General features: G+C 41.2%; 1 protein-coding gene across 5 annotated transcripts in view; it reads left to right on the top strand.

Annotated features, from left to right (window-relative positions):
- The window catches only part of Aadat (aminoadipate aminotransferase), a 38,535-nt gene extending 23,454 nt beyond the window's left edge, over nucleotides 1–15,081 (top strand). For 2 of the 5 annotated variants that reach the window (XM_052752330.1, XM_052752329.1), the window contains 8 exons: nucleotides 1,531–1,596; nucleotides 3,878–3,960; nucleotides 4,426–4,522; nucleotides 6,658–6,719; nucleotides 7,717–7,781; nucleotides 9,752–9,858; nucleotides 13,379–13,480; nucleotides 14,731–15,081. In XM_052752330.1, the coding sequence (XP_052608290.1) occupies nucleotides 1,531–1,596; nucleotides 3,878–3,960; nucleotides 4,426–4,522; nucleotides 6,658–6,719; nucleotides 7,717–7,781; nucleotides 9,752–9,858; nucleotides 13,379–13,480; nucleotides 14,731–14,772 (624 nt within the window). In that variant the 3' untranslated portion in view covers nucleotides 14,773–15,081. Of the gene's footprint in view, nucleotides 1–1,530; nucleotides 1,597–3,877; nucleotides 3,961–4,425; nucleotides 4,523–6,657; nucleotides 6,720–7,716; nucleotides 7,782–9,751; nucleotides 9,859–10,301; nucleotides 11,944–13,138; nucleotides 13,165–13,378; nucleotides 13,481–14,730 lie in introns of all 5 variants that reach the window. The other 3 variants (XR_008221471.1, XR_008221472.1, XR_008221473.1) reach the window with 3 other exon arrangements.
- Nucleotides 15,082–22,922: the final 7,841 nt, after the last annotated feature.

Raw genomic sequence — 22,922 nt, forward strand, 5'->3', positions numbered from 1 at the left:
ATTGCTTTGATATTTATATTCTATTTTATCTCCCCTGGGATCTCTCCTGAGCTGTACTATCTACATATTCCTCTATGATAGCATTATACAGTTCCATGGTTATGAATTTCATTTTGCATAAGGTGATTTCCCTCTCGCTCAGCTCCATCTCTTCCCTGAACTCCAACTTGTGTATCATTGTGATATCTCTGTTGATGACCAAGCATAACCTGGCCCAAAGAGAACTCCTAGCTTTTCCCGAGCCCCAACCCTAAACCTCTCATGTACTACCAGCCCCTTCATGCTCTCCAGCCTCATTAATAATGTCCATAAACAATTACCTCATTTCTCTTTTTCTCTCTCTTCTCCCTTCTTGTATCCAATTCATCCTGTGGACTCCGCCACCAAGATCCTCTAAGTTGGTCCCTTTTCTCCACCGCTAATCCTACCGCCACTTCCGAAGCCACTGTCTGTCCACACTGTATGGCAGCAGGACATCATCACTCACCCTGGTGCATTTGATTCAAAGTGTCTAACTGGTCACTGTTTGCATGGCAACCAGTCCCAGCCCCTGCTGTATGGTAAATGAAAAGTTGGCCTGTGGCTTTCGAAATTCTAAAAGTTAAATAATTTTGTTACAAGTTAGTAAAGCTGTGTGATAGCATTACTCGGTTCTCAATCTCTCTTTCTCTCTACACCTCAGCTGCACCCCATATACCAAAGCCATACTGTCCTCTTCTGTCTTTTAATCACCCCAAGTTTTTGTTTACTCCACCCCTCAGTATAGAATCCTCTTCCTTAAATTTGCATAACTAATTTATTCTGATCATCTTGAGTTCTAATGTTACCTTGTCAGGAAGAACTCCCCAGAGGTTTGACCAGAGTAATTTTCTGTCTTAGTTGGGGTTACTCTTTGCTGTGATGAAACACCATGACCAAAGCAATTTGTAGAGGAAAGGGTTTATTTGGCTTATGCTTCCATATCACAGTTCTTCATCAAAAGGAAGTCAGGACAGGAACTCAAGCAGAGCAGGAACCTGAAGGCAGGAGCTGATGCAGAGGCCATGGAGGGATGCTGCTTACTGACTTGATCCACATGGCTTACTCAGCCTGTTTTCTTAAAGAACCCAGGACCACCAGCCCAGGGATGGAACCACCCACAATGGACTGGGTCCTCCCCCATCAATAACTAATAAAGAAAATGCCTTACACCTGGATCTCGTGGAGGCATTTTCTCAATTGAGAGTCCCTCCTTTCAGATAACTCTAGCTTGTGTCAAGTTGACATAAGACTAGCCAGCACACTATCCTATCACTCTCCCTCAGATGTGACCTCTATCTAATTCTTATTCACCACCCAACTGGCTTATGCACATTCTGTCTTGCATGAGAAAGAGAGCCTTTAGCAACTCATTCATCTCTAACCTCAATGTCTAGGATATCAGGAACTCAGCAGTTCATGAGTGGATGAATGAGAACAAAGAACTGTGATTTCAACCATTTTCATTTCAGACAGCTCTTAAGAAATAAATATATTGTTTTAACCTTTTAGCTTGCAAGGAAATATGATTTCCTCATAATAGAAGACGATCCTTACTATTTTCTCCAGTTCAACAAGGTATGTGATCTTCTTATATCACTATTGAAAGATCATTTGGGATAAGTTATTAGCTGCATTGAAAGTGAACCTGACTTGAGTCAAAGATACTTCTTGCTCTCACAATGAACTTGAATACATAGTTAGTGCATTCTCTATAGTTTTCCCATCTTCCAGTCTTGCCAGTTTTCTTCTGTGTATTAGTGCTCCTTCTAGAAGTTAGTTCCCTTTGGAAGAGTAGCTAGTTCTCTGAAACATGCATTTAGATGAGCAGAGCCCATCAGGCTGGTGGTGCTGAACTCCAAATCCTGTTTCACATTACCTCAGACATCAAATGAGGGCCATGGCATTGGTTTTGTTGGGTCCGAAGCCTCGCAATAATGGGGAACAGACCACCAAAGTTTATTAAACCAGAAGCAAACTTTACTCCAGAAAAATTAAAAAATAAATAAAACACCATGGGACACAAAGGCTTATCAGCTAGCTGAGACCACAGTCAGTGTTGGAATTCTGAGACTGTGGCAATGGAGGCAAGTACCGGCCCCCTTTTATATTATCAGGCATGGGGTGCATTCTAGGAGTCACATAGAAACATCAGGCATGGGATACATGTTAGAAGTCACATAGAAACAACTATTAAAAGTTAAGTTTGGTCCAGGCAGTTGTGGACTCTAAGGGGCAAGGAGGTTAACAGTTAACCCCTGGCTGTTGACAGAGGAGCTGGCTGTAAAGCAGAGAGCCGTTGTTAGCAGTTAACCTTTGGAGCTGATGACTGTCAGTTTTTACCTCTTAAGCTTGTAATTTTATGTTTCTATATTCCTGGGCCCTTCAGTTTCATTTTGCATTTCACCTTCGGTCTGGTGATGGTATCTGACTTGAATGATAGCTAAGGGGGGACAAGATGGTGTTCAAGCTAAAGGGGACACAGGGCTGTGCTCAGTCAATGCTCTCCATAGATACAGAAGCAAGCCCGGAAGCCACATAATTGCACCCTTGTCACATGCTCCGAACCTTATCTGAAGGATCAAGGGTTTTTTTAAGTCATCCTCACTGTAAGCGTATGCTACATTTCATGATAACCGTTTTCTAGCAGGCAGTTGTAGTGGTACAGGCTGAACCAGTACATGCCCTCAGGACTACAGACAACCATCCTACACTTGGATTCAGTTCCTCCCTTTACATCTACTGAGAAGACACAAAACTTCTTTGCTGCATAGTTTTGCAGAGCTTGATTTGCCCTGCCCTCCCTCCCTGAGCGTGGACCATGAACCCCTTTCTCACTTGGTCCTACTTTCAAAGAAAATCTTAGTGTCTGTAGGGAAAAGCCGGCTCAGGAACCCCAAGACCACCTTGGGGTCAAAGGAGATTTATTTGCCCTAGAGGGACAGAGGGCAGGGAATAGGAGACCAGAGACAGAAGATAGAGAGTGAGGAAGAAGGGGAAGAGAACAGGAGAGATGAGGAAGGAGTGTTTGTCCTGGGGCGTGGGCAGGATAAAAGAACTGCCTCTGGATAGAGTGGAGACAGATGTGGCCCATAAGCAAATGACAGGTTACAAAGGTAAAGTGGGAGACCCAGTGTTACGATGAGGTATTCAATTTTATTGGGCATGTTAATTAGGTGAGCCAAAGGGGGCTTCGGATTGCTGGACTTCAATACTTTGATAGCTGGACCTTGATAATCAGCCTCGGCAGCAGAGATTGGCCAAATAAGGGAACAGACCTAGGGACTTGCCTTAGGAATGTCATCTAATGGTTTTTAGCAAGGCAGGAGGACTCAGAGAGAAGGACGAGGCCTGCCAGAGCCGTGTTGCCATGCTCAGGATGGCTAGAGTCCCTTCAGTGCCAGCATGCAACATTAACTAAATTTCTCACCTGCCTTCGCATCAGTTTTTATCTTTCTAGTCAGTTCCAAGGATCACCATTGTATCTGAACACCACCAAACAGTGCTGGTCATCTTATCTGAACTCATTTCTCTTGGGTCCTTCATCTAAATCTAATAACCCCAGATTTCAGTCCCCGGGGGGCAAGAGGGCCTGTTGGAAGTTACTCCAGATTCATAGTAATGATATCTTGAGCCAATACGGAGAGCTTTGTGAGTGTATTCAGCAGAGAAACCCTGAGGTCAGGCTGACGCTAGGAAAAAGACATACATATTACAGGTCTGAAGGCCTGGACAAAGGGAAGACATCTCTGCTGTGTGTGCCCAGGCTGTGACTGTGACTGCCTTCTCCACTCTGTGCAAAGCAACCTTTCCCTGATCAGAGTTTGCAAACCAACCGTGGTTTCCTTCCTATTTCAAGCCATGGGTACCAACCTTTCTCTCCATGGATGTCGATGGGCGTGTGATCAGAGCTGACAGCTTCTCCAAGATTATCTCCTCTGGGTAAGGCTCGCATCTCTAACATGAAGCTAGCCTCAAGTCTTATAGTTCAAGAGCTTCTTCTCATTTAGAAGGCTTGTATTCCATTTGCCTGAAAATACACTTGATCACTAATAGGCATGTAAGTATTTCACCTGCGTATTATTTTTACAATGAGTATTACGATTTCCATCCAGTGTTCAAAGATGCTTGGCTAGTAGTCTACATTGTGGGAGGAGGATGAGCAGTTTGGAAACTGATATTAGAATATCATGTTTAGAAATTCTTAACAATACTTGTATTGTTTTATCATACATACTTAAATTTAAGTGTTTTGGAGGTAAGAAGTAAGTACTTTGATTAGAATATTTAAGTCATCAAGATCTATTTGCCCCTAGGTCATGACTCTTTTCCTAGTGAAATCACCAAAATGCGACACAGTACTTGTTTATGTGGGATTGGTATAAAGCCTTTTCTCTTCCTGTGTAGGTTGAGAGTAGGGTTTATGACTGGCCCCAAGTCCTTGATAGAGAGGATTGTTTTACATACACAAGTTTCATCACTGCATCCCTGCACTTTCTCACAGGTAAGCACTATTTAGGGTTGTTTGTTTGTTTGTTTGTTTTATCAGAATCAGATGTAGGCAAATAAGATTGACTTAAGTTGACAGGGAAGAAAAATCAAATGCGGAATCTCCATTTTCAAGACAGAATTAGCAGACCAGCATCTGCAGAGGTTTAATCTAAGCAGCAAATGAGAAATCATCTAAGCTAGTGTCGTTATGATGCCTGCCCAGGGTCCTTACGAATCAGGGCATACTCATCTGGGTCTCTGGGAGAACACTCAAAGTCAGTCAATTAATAAACATTAAAAAAGAGGGGCTGGAGAGATGGCTCAGAAGTTAAGAGCACTGGCTGCTCTTCCAGAGATCCTGAATTCAATTCCCAGCACCCATATGTTAGCTCACAGCCATCTATAGTGAGATCTGGTGCCCTCTTCTGGTATGCAGGCATACATGCAAGCAGAATACTATATACATAATACATAAATAAATCTTAAAAAAAAATAAAAAACCTATGTAGAGCTAAACAAAATAGAAGTGAATTTGATGAAGTCATTCAAACTTAGACTTCATTGTGTTGGAACTTATAATGATGTGAAGAAATCAAGCCTGTTCAGTGTCTTCCTGTCATTCCTCAGCAGTTCATCAGAAAGCATTTTAATTAAAATAAAGTTAAGTAGGGAGAGTGTTTGAATTTCCTCTCAAGCTTTGAAAAAGAAGTGGGTTTGGAAATTATTATAGTCTTGACAATTAGAGCTTACGTACATGCTTGCATTTGTTCATGCATCTGCACACGTGTGCACCTGTGTGTGCAGATCAGCGGCCGGCTCCAGAGGTCTTCCTTAATGGCTCTCAAAGTCTTTTATTGAACCCAGAGCTCACCTAGTTGGCTAGACAGGCTGGTCAGTAAGCCCCATGGATCCTCTTGTGTCCAGTTCCCCAGGGCTGGGGTTACCATTTCCTGCGGCTGCGGCTGATTTTTACTTGGATAATCTGAACTCAGGTCCTTGTATTTGAGTAGCAAATACTTTACTGACTGAACCAGATCTTTGGCCCTCAAAACAAAAAGTTTATATCTCACAGCACACACACTTTATGTTGAACATCCTATAAACATCCCCGTGTTTTACCGAACAAGGAACTTTTCTCATATTTTTATACCTTATCAACAAAAGTTTATTATAACAGTTAGAGTTCCTCCGTCTTAAATAGAAAATCTCTCAATAGTTAATAGAATATACCTGCCATATATGTTTAGAGGACTGAGGACTAAGGATATAGCTCAGTGGTTTAGTACATACTTAGCAGTCATTCGGTCTTGGGTTTGATCCCTCACACCACCAAAAAGGAAAGAAAGAGAATATTATATATGTTTTCAAATTTGCAGAGGCATTCTAGTCCAGAAGTCAATAGCACGGACCTAGAGCTGGAAAATTTGTCTTAGAATCCAAGCTCTATGATCAGTTGTTTGACATAAAGAAAATTAACCTTTCTGCTTCAGTCTCCTTATCAGCAAAACAGAACCAATCTTCTTTAATTATTATGAAGGTTCAAATACTCAGATCTATATTAATAGTCATAATAGAGCCTGGCACATAATAAAGCTCTGTATTCGAGGGAATTTTTGCTTTGTTTTTTTTGTTTCTGTCTTGTGTGTGTTTATGGTCATTTGTATATGCATGGGCATGAATAGGCCAGAGGTCAGCATCAGTTGTCCATTTATTTATTTGTTTGTTTATTTTTGAGACAAGAGCTCTCACTGAACCTGCAGCCTACTCACTAGCAAGCCTCAGGAATTTCCCCTGTCCCCAACAACCCCCCACCCCCCCACTCCCATCCCCCCACCTCCCCCACCCCCACCCCCCACACACACTAGAGTTCTAAGTGTACACCATTATGCTCAGCATTTTGCAAAGGCTCTGGGGTCTGTACTCGGGTCCACATGCTTCTGCAGTAAGCATTTGATTAACTGAGCCTGTGTCCTGTTGTCGTCCTGGTTTTTAATGGGAGTTTGTTGAGGTGACCGATATGAGCCTGGCTCCTTGCTGCATCCTTCTGTGTGTTGGTGTGCAAGCAGAAGTGATTGCCTTGTGTGTTTAGAAAGTACAACCTTGGTTTTGAGAATGAACTCTTGACGTTTTGACTGTCCTGTCTTTCAGCTAATGATATCACAGCTTCTGTACCAATGGGGAGAAGAGGGCTTCCTCGCTCATGTTGACAGGTACTGCGTCTGCTGTTAAGATTTTTGTGAGCACAATAGGAGCCCAGAATACAAAGCACAAACGATCCTGAGTCCTGATTTATTATTCTTCCTTCTCTTGTAAAGATTTATCTATATTTCGCTTGTGTATATGAATGTTTGCTTGTATATATTTGTGCACCACGTGCCAGCTGCTTGGGAGGCCAGAGGCAGACACTGGATCCCCTGGAACCAGAATTACAGACTGTTGTGAAGTAGTTAGGAGATGATTATACACTGTCAGGTCCGGGCAGGGAACCCTACCCGGGTCCTCTGCAAAGCAGCAACTGTTCTTAGCCGCTGAGCCATCTCTCTGTCCCCTTTATTCTTCCTTCTTATATGTCCAAAATCACACACACAAAATAGTCTCTTTTAGTTGTTTTTCACCTAGAAAGAAAGTCTTCTCAGCAGCATTCAAGGTCTGGCCTGAACTACTGTCCACCCACACCAGCACCACAGTGATTCAGGTTAGGGGTCACCGTTTTAGCTGAAAAACCATCCACACACGTAAACATTTTAATGGGTAATCAGCTAAGGACCTGGGAACTGGTTCAAGTAAGACTGAGTGAAAGCGCACTATGCCATTCAGCAAGTCATGAATTGCTTTTGTTATATAAATGTGGTATTTCCCCAGTCACGCAGAAACTGGTCCCTGTTCCTAGACCAGTGACTCAGCGTTTCGGTACAGCTGCCTTTCATCTCCTGTGTCCTCCTTCACTGAAAGTGATGTCACTTCAGTCAACTAAATACAAAGGTCTCTCCTGCTACTTCCGCTACACCTAAACTCCATATTTTATATAGAAATGGATTTTGCTCGATTAATTTTTATTCTTTAACCTCTCTATAATAAAGGGGGAAAGAATTTTTTTTTTAAAGTTTTTCAGTACACGTGTCAAAGCAATACTGTGTTCTCTTATGAAGCTCTTCTTGTGTCCATGGGCAGTGTTCTGAACTCATAATCCTTGTCATTGTCTCCTAGAATCATTGACTTCTACAAGGACCAGCGGAGTGCAATATTAGCAGCTGCAGACAAGTGGTTAAGTGGTGAGTGGAGAGCATCTGGCATTAATATAAATATCAACAATAGCATCTCTACAGTGGATTGTTATGCCCAGATCGCAGAGACCCCCAGAAGACCACCATAGAGACCGAATCCCGCATGTAAAAGCAAAGAGCCCTTATTTCAAGCTCCAGAGCTTGGTCCCTCTGTCTGTCCGACACAGCGGTGAGAGCAGAGAGCCCCGGACTCAGGTGGGGCAGAGTTTTTTATCATAGCAGAGGTTAGAGTGAGGGGATTTCCAGGGTCCAGGACCCTGATTGGCTGACAATTGTCTAGGGGTATCTGTAAAACAAAAAAATAGGTGTGTGCTAGATTTAGGGACATCTGGTCACCTTATCTAATGGTTGGAATGTTTGGGATGCTAGGATCCCTGGGTGGATCCCTGGGTGGTATCAGTGAAAGGCTTTTCCTGGGTCTGGGTGTTGCCTGCCAGTAAGCCTGTCACAGAAGCTGTGTCTAGGCCCCTAAGCCTGTCATGGCTGCTGTGTGGTCAAGCTATTTTGGGGCCCCTTCATAGGATAACAGACAGACACAACATGTGACCAGTCCAGGTGTGGGAGAGACAGTAGTGGAGGTGCTTTCTGGCAGAGGAAGGGCTGCCCAAAGGATAATCAAGTACCATGTTGTCAACCCTTGGGTTCTATCATCTCCGCCATCATACTGCAAGTTTTTTGTTTTTTTGTTTTTTTCTTTAAAAGTCAGGGTCTCATGTAGCCCAGCCTGGCCTTGAACTTCTGGCCCTCCTACCTCCAGTTCCCAAGGGCTCAAATTGCAGATGTATACTACCATACCCAGTTTATGAGGTGCTGGCAATGGAACCTGGGTCTCATGCATTCAAGGCAAGCACCGTACCAACTGGGCTACCTGTTGACAACAGATTTTGTGGTTCTAAGAAAACTACAAAAAAAAAAAAAAAAAAAAAAAAACTCAGTCAAAAAATTAACCAGCAATAAATGTTACCTGCGGCTGAATAAACCCATCTTCAACAGAAACTTTCAGAAATTTAGTTGTTTCAAAATTTTGTTCCCAAAATACTTTGTTTCTAACTAAAAACAAAAACAAATAGTATAGTATAATTTCAAATTTGTTAAAATCCTTTGCCTTCTATTCATTAGCCACAAATATTTGGTTAATATTTTCTATTGTTGCTTCAAATTTAGGGTGTTTTTTAATTACGGAAAGAAGTCAAATAAATTACCCGGTTTTAATTATACCATTAAAAGTGCAAATGATGTAAAGGTTAATAAGTCAAAAATATCAGTGCCTTGTGTCTGTCACCTATCATTCTCTGTAGAGTTTTCACTTAAAACAGAACTATATCTGTATGATAAGAGTGCTTTCCTGCCGTTTTGTATAGGAGTGGTAACAAAATATTAATGGCACGATTTTTAAGTAATTAAAATCAAAATACTTGTCCTTTCTCCTCAGTTTTTCTGTCACCATATTTACATGTAAAGCTTGCAGATGCAGCTGGAATTCTTGGATTTAAGTACTTTTATCCCAATTAATTACATTTCTGCAGAAATTAACCCATCTGGGCAGCCAAACTATTACATAAATAATAGGATTTATGAAGTCCAAGGAGACTCCAGGAAGAACTGAAGAATTAGCTTTAAAATTGGAATAGCCATTTGTCTTAGGTGTGAGTGTGAGTCTTTAACTGCGTGACAGAGAAACATGCTGCATTTCTTGCCCTCTCTGATGACTGACAGCACCCTCTGCACATGGGAACTGCTGTCTCCCCATGTTCAGCCTCTGACCCCAACACTGAGTTCTTTAAATAAACCCAGGGCATCAGTTTGGCCATCTTGTCAAATCATAGCTTTGAGACGCTTTCACAGCAACCAATTATCTAGAAGCACTTATTTCCAATCTCACTGCACCTGTGCTGTTGGGACTGGAAGTTTGGTGTCATCAGAAATGTCTGGAAGATGCTGTCTCCTTTTGCTCGTAGGTTTGGCCGAGTGGCACGTTCCCAAAGCTGGGCTGTTTCTGTGGATTAAAGTAAAGGGAATCCCCGATACAAAACAACTGATAGAAGAAAAGGCTATCGAAAAAGAGGTAAAAGTGGGAGGGGACCAGCAGGAAATGTCTGCTACTTCTTTGAACTAATTTTCTTCAAATAGAATAAAAAGATGTTTTATGGCCCAGCCACTTGTGATGTTGGGATATTAGGTATATTATCTCATCATTAAATTATAATACATTTTGAAGTTACCATTCAGATGGGCTAAATGGATAGAAATACAGTCATTCTCATCAGTCCCCAATTTCAGACATCCTCCTTGGTTTCGATTTCAGAGTCTCCCCTGACCACGTATGTAGCTTTGGGCATCTTATACTCCTGTGATTTACTGAAAAAGACAGTAAGAGCCCTTTCCTGGGCCAGCAAGACAGCCAGGCAGATAATCCTGGTGCCTTGGGTTTCTGTTGCATGAAGAGACACCATGACCATAGCAACTCTTATAAAGGAAAATGTTTAATGGAGTGACTTACATTTTCAGAGGTTTATTCCATTATCATCATGGTAGAACATGGTGCTGGAGAAGTAGCTGAGAGTCCTACGTCTTGGAGGCAACAGGAAGTGGACCGAGACACTGGGTGATATCTTAAGCATATATATATGAGACTTCAAAGCCCTCCTTCACAGTGACACACTTCCCCCAAAAAACCTCCAAATAGTACCATTCCCTTTGGGGGCCATTGTAGCAGGCTTTTTTGCACTGCCAGCCCCAAAATCATGATACAGAGATTTATTATTAATTATAAAAGTTTGGCCTATAGCTTAGGCTTGTTTCTAACTAGCTCTTATAACTTAAATTAACCCATTTCTATTCATCTACATGTTGCCACATGACTCATGGCTTTTACCTCTCCTCCTGTATGTCTTGTCCTCTCTGCATCAGGCTGGTGAATCTCTTTCTTTTTCCCAGAGCTCTCTGTCCCCAGAAGTCCTGCCTAACCTCTTCCTGCCTATCTAATGACCATTCAGTTTTTTTTACTAATCCAGTCACAGTGGTGCGTCTTCACACAGTGTAAAGGAATATTCTGTAACAGGCCATTTTTGTTCAAACCACCACACCTGGTAAGCAGGTAAGGCTTGCTGTGCTAAGCCTGCCAACTGGCCTGAATTCAGTCCTGGAACTCACACAAAAGTGCAGGAGAGGATCCAACTCCACAGACTTGTCCCCACACCACCACACGCACACCATCGCTTGCACACCCACACACATTCACTCATTCACTCATGGGGAATCCTGCCCCATCAAGTCCAAGTCCTGGTCATGATTAGCTGGCGCCTGTGTAAACTAGTACCCGTCACTTTGATATGCACACGGTGAATGCTTGGGAGTCAGTCACCGTTAGTACTGGATATGGAAGGACTTTTTTTCCTGAGCATGAAAATAAACTATGCTCATTGTAAGAAATTTGGAAGATACATTAAAAAAAAATAACAAAAATGAAATTCCCCATCATTTTATTACCCAGACTTTATGAACATCTGTGTTGTGTTTTCTACAAGAGCTTGCATATATTCTAACTTTTTGACTAATTATTTTATATGACTAAAATTAAAAAGAAAGTAAAATTAAGTCATGCAGGTTTTCATTTTCCCTCTCATACTTAAATCACAAGTTTTCTTAACCTTCACTGGTAGGCACTGAGGAAACTCAAAACTCTAAATGAAATTTTCTGTACAGCTTTTCAGCTGGCCGATTAAATTGTTCCTTCTCCCCATTTCTTCCTTTATTGTGTTTATCGGGTTGTCTCTGTAAGCCCTGAGATCTGTTTCCAGAATCACTTTTGTCTAGATTGTGACTCTAAAAGAACAGATTGGGTTGACAGTGGCAAGACACCATGCAGGTACATTAGAGACAAGTCCTGCCACAGTTAGCTCCAGAGCTAGACTGCCCAGGTAGGACTTGTGTTTTGCTCATTCTACATATCCTAGTTGCTACACAGAGTAGGTACTTCATACATACATGCATATAGCTTCTTTCAAATGAATTCACTTTAATATACTTGGTTAATTTGATTTTTTCTTCAGTTTTATTTTTTTTTCTGTCAATGCCATCATTATTATTAACTTTTGGTGTCTGTTTGAATGCATCCGTGAGCCAAATGGGAAGGATGGAGACTGATATGGTATTTGCTTTTTTACCAAACCCTACATCTAATATATAGACATATATATATATATATATAGACATATAAATATCCTGGTGTGGGCTTCTTAACCTATTCTAAATAATCTCCAACTTCATCACCAATGCCTTAGGCCAGGTTTGGATAACATCCTCCTTCTCTTATGGGTCTTGACTTCTAGTCCATCTCAAAACAGTGGGAGAAATGATGGCTTCCACATTTTATAAATCAGGATAATGAAACCCACCTTCTGCCTAAACTCTTCCATGTAGAGTGCACTGTTATCATTTCAGCTTAAACTCATCTGGCTTCAGCAAGTGGTACCCAGATTTATAGATTGTAACAACAATTGCGTACTGTTTTTGAGGACTAATGGCAGTTGCTGTATAAAATATAAACTCTGAATCTTAAGACTTAAAAACAATAGAATTTATTTCTGACTCACCTAAAAATTAAAACCATGGCCCCGGGACCTTCCACCTTTGGCCTCCGGTCTTAATGTGTTTTCTAAGATTGCTACAAAGTGGAAGGAGCTTACTTACATCCATTAGTTAAAATTTAATAATGTGACCCATATAACTATGAAAGGACTCGGGTGCCAAGAGGCCACAGGGCATGCTGAGAATGTGTGAGGTCCTGGGTTCAAACCCCGGCATGAAAATGAGGATGAAAGGAGGGGAGGAGGGAGGGAGGGACGGACAGACAGATGGATGGATGGACAGACGATAGAATGGAGATAGAGAGACTGGAAAGGGAATACAGTGTATGTGTGTCTAGGATGAAGAGGGAGTGAGTACCCAGTCACTCCCCTGTCCCTGCCAGCATGGTCATAAGAAGAGCAGTTGGCTATCCTCAGCACCCCATCTTGACACACTTATTAACATTTTTATCTACTTTATGCATTAAACATTTGCACCCTTTCAGTTTCCTTAAATGTACCACTTTCTTCCTATCCCAGGGCCTTTACATTTCAAAGTTTCTCCCTAAAAGACTGGTCCCCACTCTTCCTTAGGCCAATATCTAGTTGTCTTTCGGGTCCCCGTTTGAAATCTCAATGTTTGCGTTTGTATTAGTTTTGTAGACAGGTTAGCCACTTATTCTTACTGGACCGTGTCTTTCTAACCTGTCCTCTTTACCTTGAAACTTAAATGTTGGTGTTTTCTTCTCACTTTCTATGCATTCTTTACATGTGGAGAAGAAACAGCATTGGTCATATTGATGGTAAGTATTTTTCCTAATTCTATGCACTTAGGTTTGTCTATTGCATGCCATATGTATGTTTGTATGATATTTTTGTTCTCTGTTGTGATTTATTACTTCAATAATGGCTTTTAAGCTTAAAATATTCCTACCCACAGTAATACTACATTTCTATAAATTTTCTTTTAGTTTTTCTTCAGTGGTGTAACCACGTGTTTTCTGCAACCCTTCACAGGTCTTATTTGTTCCTGGAAATGGTTTCTTCATCAACAACTCAGCCCCCACTTCCTTCTTCAGAGCGTCCTTCTCTCTGGCTAGTCCAGAGCAGATGGATATAGTGAGTATGCTCTTTAGTCACACAGCCTCCTGGTTCTGATGTTGGATGTGTGTGTTCACCTTGTAAGTGAGAAATGATTTCATGTCTTCTTACACTTCTGAAAGCTGGATTTTAGTGAACCAGTCACGAACTGTCGCTAGGCATCTGTAGGCAAATGAGACTAACCTAGAGTTGAAGTTCATCGTCTTTTCGAGTAACAAGCCAGAACTTACTGAACTGTAGTGGAGGGGGGGGCGGGGTCCAACAGGTTCTGGGGCAGTGCCTTTTCCTTCCTTCTTAGAATCACACAAAGGAATAGTGAAATCGTAAGCCACTGGCCTGCTTCTCTGACGAAAAAAGGACTAAAAAGATCCTACAAACTGCAGAGAAACACAAAAGGAAAAGTTACTAACCAGGCATTGCCTTTGACCTTCAGAAGAGTGTGTATGTGTGCTGGGACAGGCCACATGCGTGTGCTCTCTTTACTTCAGAAGTGTGTGTATGTGTGCCGGGACAGGCCACATGCGTGTGCTCTCTTTACTTCAGAAGAGTGTGTATGTGTGCCGGGACAGGCCACATGCGTGTCCTCTTTTTACTTCGGAAGTGTGTGTATGTGTGCTGGGACAGGCCCCATGCGTGAGCTCTCTTTACTTCAGAAGTGTGTGTATGTGTGCTGGGACAGGCCCCATGCGTGTGCTCTCTTTACTTCAGAAGTGTGTGTATGTGTGCTGGGACAGGCCACATGTGTGTGCTCTCTTTACTTCAAAAGAGTGTGTATGTGTGCTGGGACAGGCCACATGTGTGTGCTCTCTTTACTTCAGAAGTGTGTGTATGTGTCCTGGGACAGGCCACAAGTGTGTGCTCTCTTCACTTGCTTCCCATGCTACTCACATGCTGTCCATAAACTTGCTCTGCTTTATATATGAACAGATTTGAGCAGTCCAAACTGTGTTATATTTGTAGATGAGAGGATGTATGAAAATGCAAACTATTTATGCTGTGAATAAAACAGAAAATGATGCATGAAAGTTCTAATAAAAAAAAATCTGGAAATTTGGATAAGCCTGGTGTATGAATCTGGAAACTTGTGTACTTATCCACATCTCAATGGCTCCTGAGGGCATTCTGCCCAGACAAAGCTGTTGTCAAACTTACTTTTCACTGTGTCTCACAACTTCGGGTGGATTTTCTACTAAAATCTCCAGGGTGATGAAAGAGTTTCCCAAAGTAACATCCTCATTTCATCAATTCTTATCTCTTTCCTGTTTTAGGCCTTCAAGAGATTGGCCCAACTCATAAAAGAGTCTACATGAAGAAATCAAGCTAAGCATTATACTCATAATTTTTATGTAAGTTATTTCTGTACTTTGCTGAAGAAATAATTGTTGCGCTTTGACTGACGGAATGGATCCAGTTCATGAAAAAACACACGTTGCCTCTGTGTATCTGCAGCAATTTAACTAAACAACTTTAAAGTGCCTTTAAGTCCATCATATTGCCAAAATATTTTTCTGATCTACTTTTGCCTTTTGATTAATTTTCAACTCACGAAAGATTAAATTTTATTGTAAAGAATGATATAGCTGCTTTATAATGTCCAATAAATTTTTTCTTGAAATTAACATAGTGGGCTGAATTGTTTTCAAATTTCAAGAAAATCAGTGAAAATGGTACACAGTGTACAGTTTTTTTTTTACTCTGACAAAATTTCATGAACATTTATTGCAAAAATTGTTGTAATTTGACAAGTATAAATGACTTTGTAATTTGTGGTGCCAAAAAAAAAAATCTCTTTAAAATTAAAATTCTGAAACTAAGTCTGCCAAAAGGAATCATACATGTTAATTCCAAGGAAGAAAGAGGAAATTGTGGTCTTAGAACACTTTACTTGTTTTCATGGTGCTCCATAATTTACAAAAGCACAATTTGCAGATGTTGTATAGCTGATATCTCCTTCAGGCTCTAAGGTGTTACACTGATTACTTCTCTAGCTGGGAGAATGGAATGAATAAATGAAGTGAACTAAAGTCTCATGCAATAGTCAACTTTATTCAGACAATTTCTACTCTGAGTGCTGTGGGATGGTCTGTATGTCAAATGTGTTGCTGATTGGTCAATAAATAAATCACTGATTGGTCAGTGGCCAGGCAGGAAGTATAGGCGGGACTAACAGAGAGGAGAATTGAGAGAACAGGAAGCTGGGTGAAGGAGACACTGCCAGCCGCCATCAGGACAAGGAAGATGTAAAGTACCGGTAAGCCACAAGCCACGTGGCAAGGTATAGATTAATAGAAATGGATTAATTTAAGCTGTAAGAACAGTTAGCAAGAAGCCTGCCACGGCCATACAGTTTGTAACCAATATAAGTCTCTGTGTTTACTTGGTTGGGTCTGAATGGCTGTAGGACTGGCGGGTGTCAGAGATTTGTCCTGACTGTGGGCCAGGCAGGAAAACTCAAGCTACATCTGAGGGTTAAGAGGAGTCACCTGAGCAGAATGTACAGTCATGAGGGGCTCGTGTGACAGGCAAAACAAACTGTACATGGCAAAAAAAAAAAATTCCAAAGAAGCATATAAACAAATAACAATAGCCAGTTGTAGTGAATAATCTAAAATAAACTCATTCCTAACTGCTACACCTGGGAGATGCACAAAAGCATGATCTAAGAACAACTGTGTGTTTTTTAGGAAACTAAGGTCTTATTTTTTTGGCATTTGTCATAAGCACTCAGAATTCTCTTCACATGACTCCGTTCGTGGACCAGGTTCTGACATATTTCCCTTTTTCATTTTTTAGTAGTAGGATATCTGAAGTGGTTTTGATTTGAGATGTAGTAGATAAATCTAATTGTTATTTGATGCATGAGTATCCTATAAGCAAGCAAATTATAAATGTAATGATTAATATTAGGACAGTGAAAGCATCGTGTGTAATACTCTGCCACCAAGAACATAGATCCAAACTATGTCCAGCACTTTTGATTACATCATTATATTGATCAGAAAGATCTAGAGAATAACTTGAAAAGAGACCTACATGATTAGTAGTTCTGGGCTCTTGTAGAACATAAGCCCATATTTCCCTGTTAATGTGAACACAAATGTTATGATGAACTATGCAAAAGGGAAGTGATTCAAATCCCAAGGAAAACTTAAATGTAGTCCCTTCTTTGGATGAATGAATGAGTCTATTACAGTCCCAAGGCCCAGTCACAAACACAGAGTCATCAGTAAAGATAACAAGAGTTGGATCCATCCAATCTCCAAGCTGAATCAAAGAGGATGAGGAACATGAGACCAATACACATGTTCAGGCTCTCACTGCAGATGCACAGGTCAAAGTCACACCAGAAAAAGACTCTCAGTTGACACAGGGCTCTGTGTGTTTTGTAGAATGACTTCTCATTTGGAGCTTAGAGTTTTAACGTGGCCCCAGGAGAGTAGACTTGACTTCTGATGATATGGTCCATATCTCCTTTGCCTTTTATCTGGAGTTTTCTATCTTTCTGATGACTTCCACTATCTCCTTGCCCTTCCACCATAGTCCTTGACAGCCTAGGGCTGGAGGAGCCAAGCAGGAATCCATAATGTTTTGGTACATCCATCTGCAATGACGGACGCATACCCCCTTCCCAATTTTCTTCTGGGGAAGTAAAAATAGGGTAGGTTAATGCATCATATTGCTCATTTCCTACTGCAGTTAAACCAGGGAGGTTAGAGTGTGCATAGTTATGAGAAATAAACAAAGGACGTGTGCGGGTTTTAGCCAGATGTTATATTTAAGGGTTTATGAATTAACAGTAATAGATGAATCAAAACAGCTAGTTCCACCCGGTGATCTGAGGAAAAAGAAATATTAATAGAGTGTTGACTATCTGGACCATGAATCCCTCCTGTACCCTTAGATGGCCCATCCTCCTGTACTATAATACCTGCAGGAGACAGTTTGGTGGGTAAAATAACTAAGTTTAAAGGCAGCAGAATAGTCACACAACACACAAATGCTTTCTTTGGTCTGCATTCAAATAGCTGTAGTTCTTCTCCTGCCTCTCAAGGTGATCTGTGAGGCCTATCCAATGCTACCTTTCCTCCTGCAGTTGCAAACAGATGGGTTAGCGAACTGCAAACACCAAGTGCAGCTTATAGGGCCCGGGAGGAATTGGGAAACGAACTCCTTTTTCCCTGTGTACCCTAGCTTGTCTAGGTTGTAAAATTAGCTTTTTCATAGTCCTCGCCAAAAAGTGGAGAGAATCCAAAATTAGATGGATTATCAAATTCCTCACCTCACTCTTCAGGGTTATTTTCAGGCACTGGTGATACATATCTAAAGGAGGCTCGTATAAAGAAGCTGAGAGAGTCAATGCCAGCACAATTATCAGTGGTCAGGGCACTGCTTTGACTTTCAGTTTTTCGTGAAAAGGGATACCCCCTTGTCCCTTGTTACCAGTTTTAAGGTTTGATCATCCAGATTATATTCCTTCAAGGAATTAGCCACCTTTTCCTCATGCTTAATATCTTCCTTAAAAATTTGGTAACAGTCCAAATTAATGCCCAGATGTCTTAGTTAAGGTTTTTACTGCTGTGAAGAGACACCACGACCATGGCAACTCTTTAAAGGAAAACGGTTCATTGGGTCTGGTTTACAGTTGCATAGGTTTAGTCCATTATCTTCATGGTGGCACGCAGGTAGACATGGTGCTGGGGAAGGAGCTGAGAGTTCTACCTCTCGATCCACAGGTCGCAGAAGTGACTATGGCCCACACTGGGCATAGCTTATAGCATATAAGACCTCAAAGCCCACCTCCACAGTGACACACTTCCTTCAACAAGGCCACACTTCTCCAACAAGGCCACACCTCCTAATAGTGCCACTCACTATGGGCCAAGCATTCAAACACATGAGTCTATGGGGGCCATTCCTATTCAAACTATCACAGCAAGTGACCCAAAATTAAATGGAGACCTTTCCCCCCGGTTTATATGCCTTTTTCAATATTCTTTTGGACTCTGTATTCTACTTCTTCATCTAAATTTCCTCATCCTGGGTACCAGGAATTATAAACATGAAATCTCATAGTTATGATTTTGGTACTTGTGTTCCTCCTTTCTTTAAAAATTACGGACAAGCTTGACATGAAGCAAAGCCTTCCCTGGGTTCTACACCACTATTCTCACTCACCCCCTACTGGGAGCATCCCCACTCTCTTATCTCATAACCCACCTCAGGTCCCTGTTCGGGTAGGCGTCACTTGTTTATCACTCTAGTTGGTGGTGGGACCCGAGAGAGTGGAGTGGATAGAGATGAGGTGGACTAAAGTCTCACGCAATAACCAACTTTATTCAGAGCATCAGACAGTTCGTTCTGTGAGAGTCAAGAGGAGTCACATGAGTCACATGAGTAAAGTGTCCAGTCACAAGGGCGAGCCACGTGTGGCAGGCAAACCACACGTGGCAAAAAAAAAAAAAAGGTGTTTTTCCATAGAGACATAATCAACAAAAGCCAGTTGTAATGAATAATCTGAGGTAAACTCACTCCTATCTGCTGCACTTGGGAAGGGCCACAAAAGCATAATCCAAGAACAATTCCAGGTTTTTGAAGAAACTGAAGTCACAAAACTCTTGTCTTGTTTTCTTAGAGTTTTCTCACAAGCACTCCGAATTCCCTTCTTGGACCGTGTTCCAACGTCACGTAATTTTTAAATAATTTTCCTCGCTTCTAAAAACATTTTCCCATCAGGTGGGTCATGTATTATCCTCTTGAATTTATGAGATTTCCAGAAAGGGATGACATGAACCCCACTCCGTGTCTCACCCCTAGTGAGCGCAGTTCCCTGACTTGGTCGCTCTTCTCCTGTGTTTCCACAGGGACACCCGAGAGAGCAGGAGCCTGCTGCAGTGTGAGCGCTCCGCGTTCATCTTCTGTCACTACTGCACAAGGTACCCCAGGGTTTCAAGAGTGTGAAGACTTTAAGAAAATTAAAGATGCTAGAAGATGAAAAGATTTCCCCTGCTTGAGAATTAGCAGAGTTAATGTGTGAAAATGATCATACTATTGAAAGTAATGCACACGTTCCACACACGCCCCATAAAAATGACATAATTACAGAACTTAGAAAAAATGACAATTCATATGAAGCAGAAAAGACAGCAGGTGGCCAAGGCCATCCTAAGAAAAACAGCAATGCTGGCGCAGCACAATACCCAACCTCTGGCTACGCTATAGAGCCGCATCACTGTACTGTGGTACTGGCACGAAAACAGACACATAAATTGATGTCATAGAATCGAGGGCCCAGAGATAAACGCACACCTAATAGCTTCCTGATCTTTGACAAGGTGTCAAAAAATACATTGAGGAAGAACAGCCTCTTCATCACCCGGTGCCAGGAGAACTGATACCCACATGTATTACAGAGTGAGACTAGATCCATAGCTCTCATTCTGCACAAAAGTCAACTCAAAATGGATCAGCTAGGAGAACTGATACCCACATGGATTACAGAGTGAGACTAGATCCATAGCTCTCATTCTGCACAAAAGTCAACTCAAAATGGATCAGCTAGGAGAACTGATACCCACATGGATTACAGAGTGAGACTAGATCCATAGCTCTCATTCTGCACAAAAGTCAACTCAAAATGGATCAGCTAGGAGAACTGATACCCACATGGATTACAGAATGAGACTAGATCCATAGCTCTCATTCTGCACAAAAGTCAACTCAAAATGGATCAAAAAACCTTCATGTAAGAGCAAAACCTCTGAAAACACTAGTGGAAAATGTAAGCCGAATATTTTAGATACAAGGGTAGCCAAGGACTTTCTGTAGGGCTCCCAGCAGGTCTCGTAGGTAATTCTAGAGCCTGTCAAGTCAACAATCAACATTAACCATTACTAGTATTGATTCAGGGTCATCCTATGGACCATCTCACAAAACAACATGAGCAGGTACTATTGCTAACCACAGTGCTCACAGTAGTGCAGTCCTCACCATCACTGGGTAGAGATGGTAAAACAATATGGTTGGTTAAGTTACAGCATTGCACTGTAGACGGACATTAAAAAGGAAAAGAATGTCACGTGTTTCTATTCATCTACTTGGTAAAAACTCTTGTCTGATTGGAATTTAGTACTTTCCAGGGCATATGAGATTTGCAAATAAAGTTGATTTCCTGAAAATCAGCTCAGATGAATGTCCTACCATCCAGCTGCTACTACTGTTTTTGAAACATTGAGGACATGCCAGAGCTCCCGAGTCTAATTCCAGGCTGTTCCCTCCCACGTGTTCTGCATTCACATACTTAGCACTCAAGAACAAACAAAAGAGAGGGTTTAGTATAATTTGAAATCCCTCAAGCTGATAGCCGTGGTAAGGCCAGTTTGGTTTAGTTAAAGCCTGGTTGTGGCTATCTTCCCAAGGCAGTGCTTTGTTAGTGAACTCATATAACAGTGAGGACCTAGGATCTGCAGAGTATTTCTTTATTCCTAAAACACCTCTTAACTGTCATTTGGTTTTAGGCCAAGGAAAACTGAGTGCCCAGTAATCCTCTCAGCAGTCAGGTCATGCTCTAACGAGTGAAACATTTCCCTTAAAGACTGAACTTTTTCCACTGAAATCTGTGACCTTTATGTACAAATTACTGAAACACTGCTAAACGTTGAGTCCATCTCACAGCAGTCATAAGTGCAAGGGAGTAATGGTAGATTATCTATGGATTGAACGAGTGTAGAATTGCAAAGAGACTGTAAGGGTGTTAAGCCCTGGCCAATGTCTGGAAACAGTAAGCCAGACCTCCGGTGGGCCCTGGAGATGCTGTAGTGCAGGTACAGTGTTGACTTTCCCAAATGCAAGCAAACAACTATGACTATTTCCCAAAAGGAAAATTAATAAAGACTGGGCAAAAGTCTGTAACAGTACATCATCTACTGTCTTGACCTTATACAGCTTTCTTTGTTTGCTTATTTTTTCTTTTCATTATTGGTCACTGTTTTATGCCAATATATCTGGTACAGATAAGCCTTCACTTCTCTTTTATTTATTTGTTCTGAGATTGTATTTTAATTCCAACATTTCTTCCTTCCTTTTCTTCCCTCCAGAACCTCCCATATATCTCTTCCTGCCCTCCTTCAAACTCATAGTCTCTTTTTCATCAATTGATATTGTATGCATATATTTATCTGTATATATATATATATATATATATATATATATATATATATATATTCCAAATATAACCTGCTGAGTTCATATGTTGTTACTTGTATGTATGTTTTCAGGGCTGACCATTTGGCACTGGAAACCCAATTGGTGTGCTTTCCCCTGGGCAGAACTACCTATCCCACTTCTTGCTTTATTCAGTTATCGCTGGTTCTTTATGTAGGTTAGAGGCCTTGTGAGCTCCTGCCCAGTTGGTCATGTTTATTATTGTCCTTGTCCTTGTTTGGCTTACCTTTGGGTGGTCATGTTGGTGAGACTTTACAGGTATAGCTTCTGGTGTTACTAAGAGACACACTCTCATTGCAAATCCCTGATGTTCTGGCTCATATCTTTTCTCCTCCTCTTCCATAACGTTCCCTGAGCCTTTGAGATAGTAGTATTTTGTAGATGTATCCATTGAGATGGGCTCCACAAGCTTGCATATTGATTGGTAGTGGTTTTCTGTAGTGGTCTCCATCTGTTGCAAAGTTTCCTTGATGAGGAACAAAGGCTACACTTCTCTGTGGATATAGGGACACATGTTTACAGATTGTTGTCAGAGATTATACTGGTTTAGTGAATTTGTGATTGTAGATTCTCAGCCATTTGAGATTTCTCTACTAAGAATTCTCCATTGAAAAGTTCCCCACTTTTAAGTAGATTATTTTTTCCCTGAAATCTAGTTTCTTGAGTTCTTTATATATTTTGGATTTTAGCCCTCTACTAAATGTGGAATTGGTAATAAAAAAATTCCCATTCTTTAGGCTGTTGCACTGTCTTAATGACGGTGCCCTTTGCCATGCAGAAGCTTCTTTTTGGTTTCATAAGGTCCCACGTTAATTGTGGATCTTAGTTCCTGTGCTAATTGGTGTGATGCTCAGAAAGACTTTTCCTGTACCAATGAATTCAAGGCTATTTCCCCACTTTCTCTTCTACTGTATTTGGTGTATTTGACTTTTATGTTGAGGTCTTGGATACATTTGCAGTTGAGTTTTGTGCAGGGTGATAAGTATGCATCTATTTGGATTCTTTTATATTCAGCCATCAGTTTGACCAGTATCATTTGTTGAAGGTGCTGTTGTTTTTTTCCAGTTTGTATTCTGGTATCCTTATCAAATATCAAGTGTCCATAGGTGTGTAGATTTATGTCTGGGTCTTCAATTCGATTCCATTGATCAACATGTCTGTTGTTATACCAACACCATACTGTTTTTATTATGTAGCTTTATAGTAAAATCAGGGACGGTGATACCTTCCTGATAGGATT

The sequence above is a fragment of the Peromyscus californicus genome, unplaced genomic scaffold (assembly GCF_007827085.1).
Source record: "Peromyscus californicus insignis strain IS unplaced genomic scaffold, ASM782708v3 Scaffold_23__1_contigs__length_62951481, whole genome shotgun sequence".
Taxonomy (NCBI): Eukaryota; Metazoa; Chordata; class Mammalia; order Rodentia; family Cricetidae; genus Peromyscus; species Peromyscus californicus.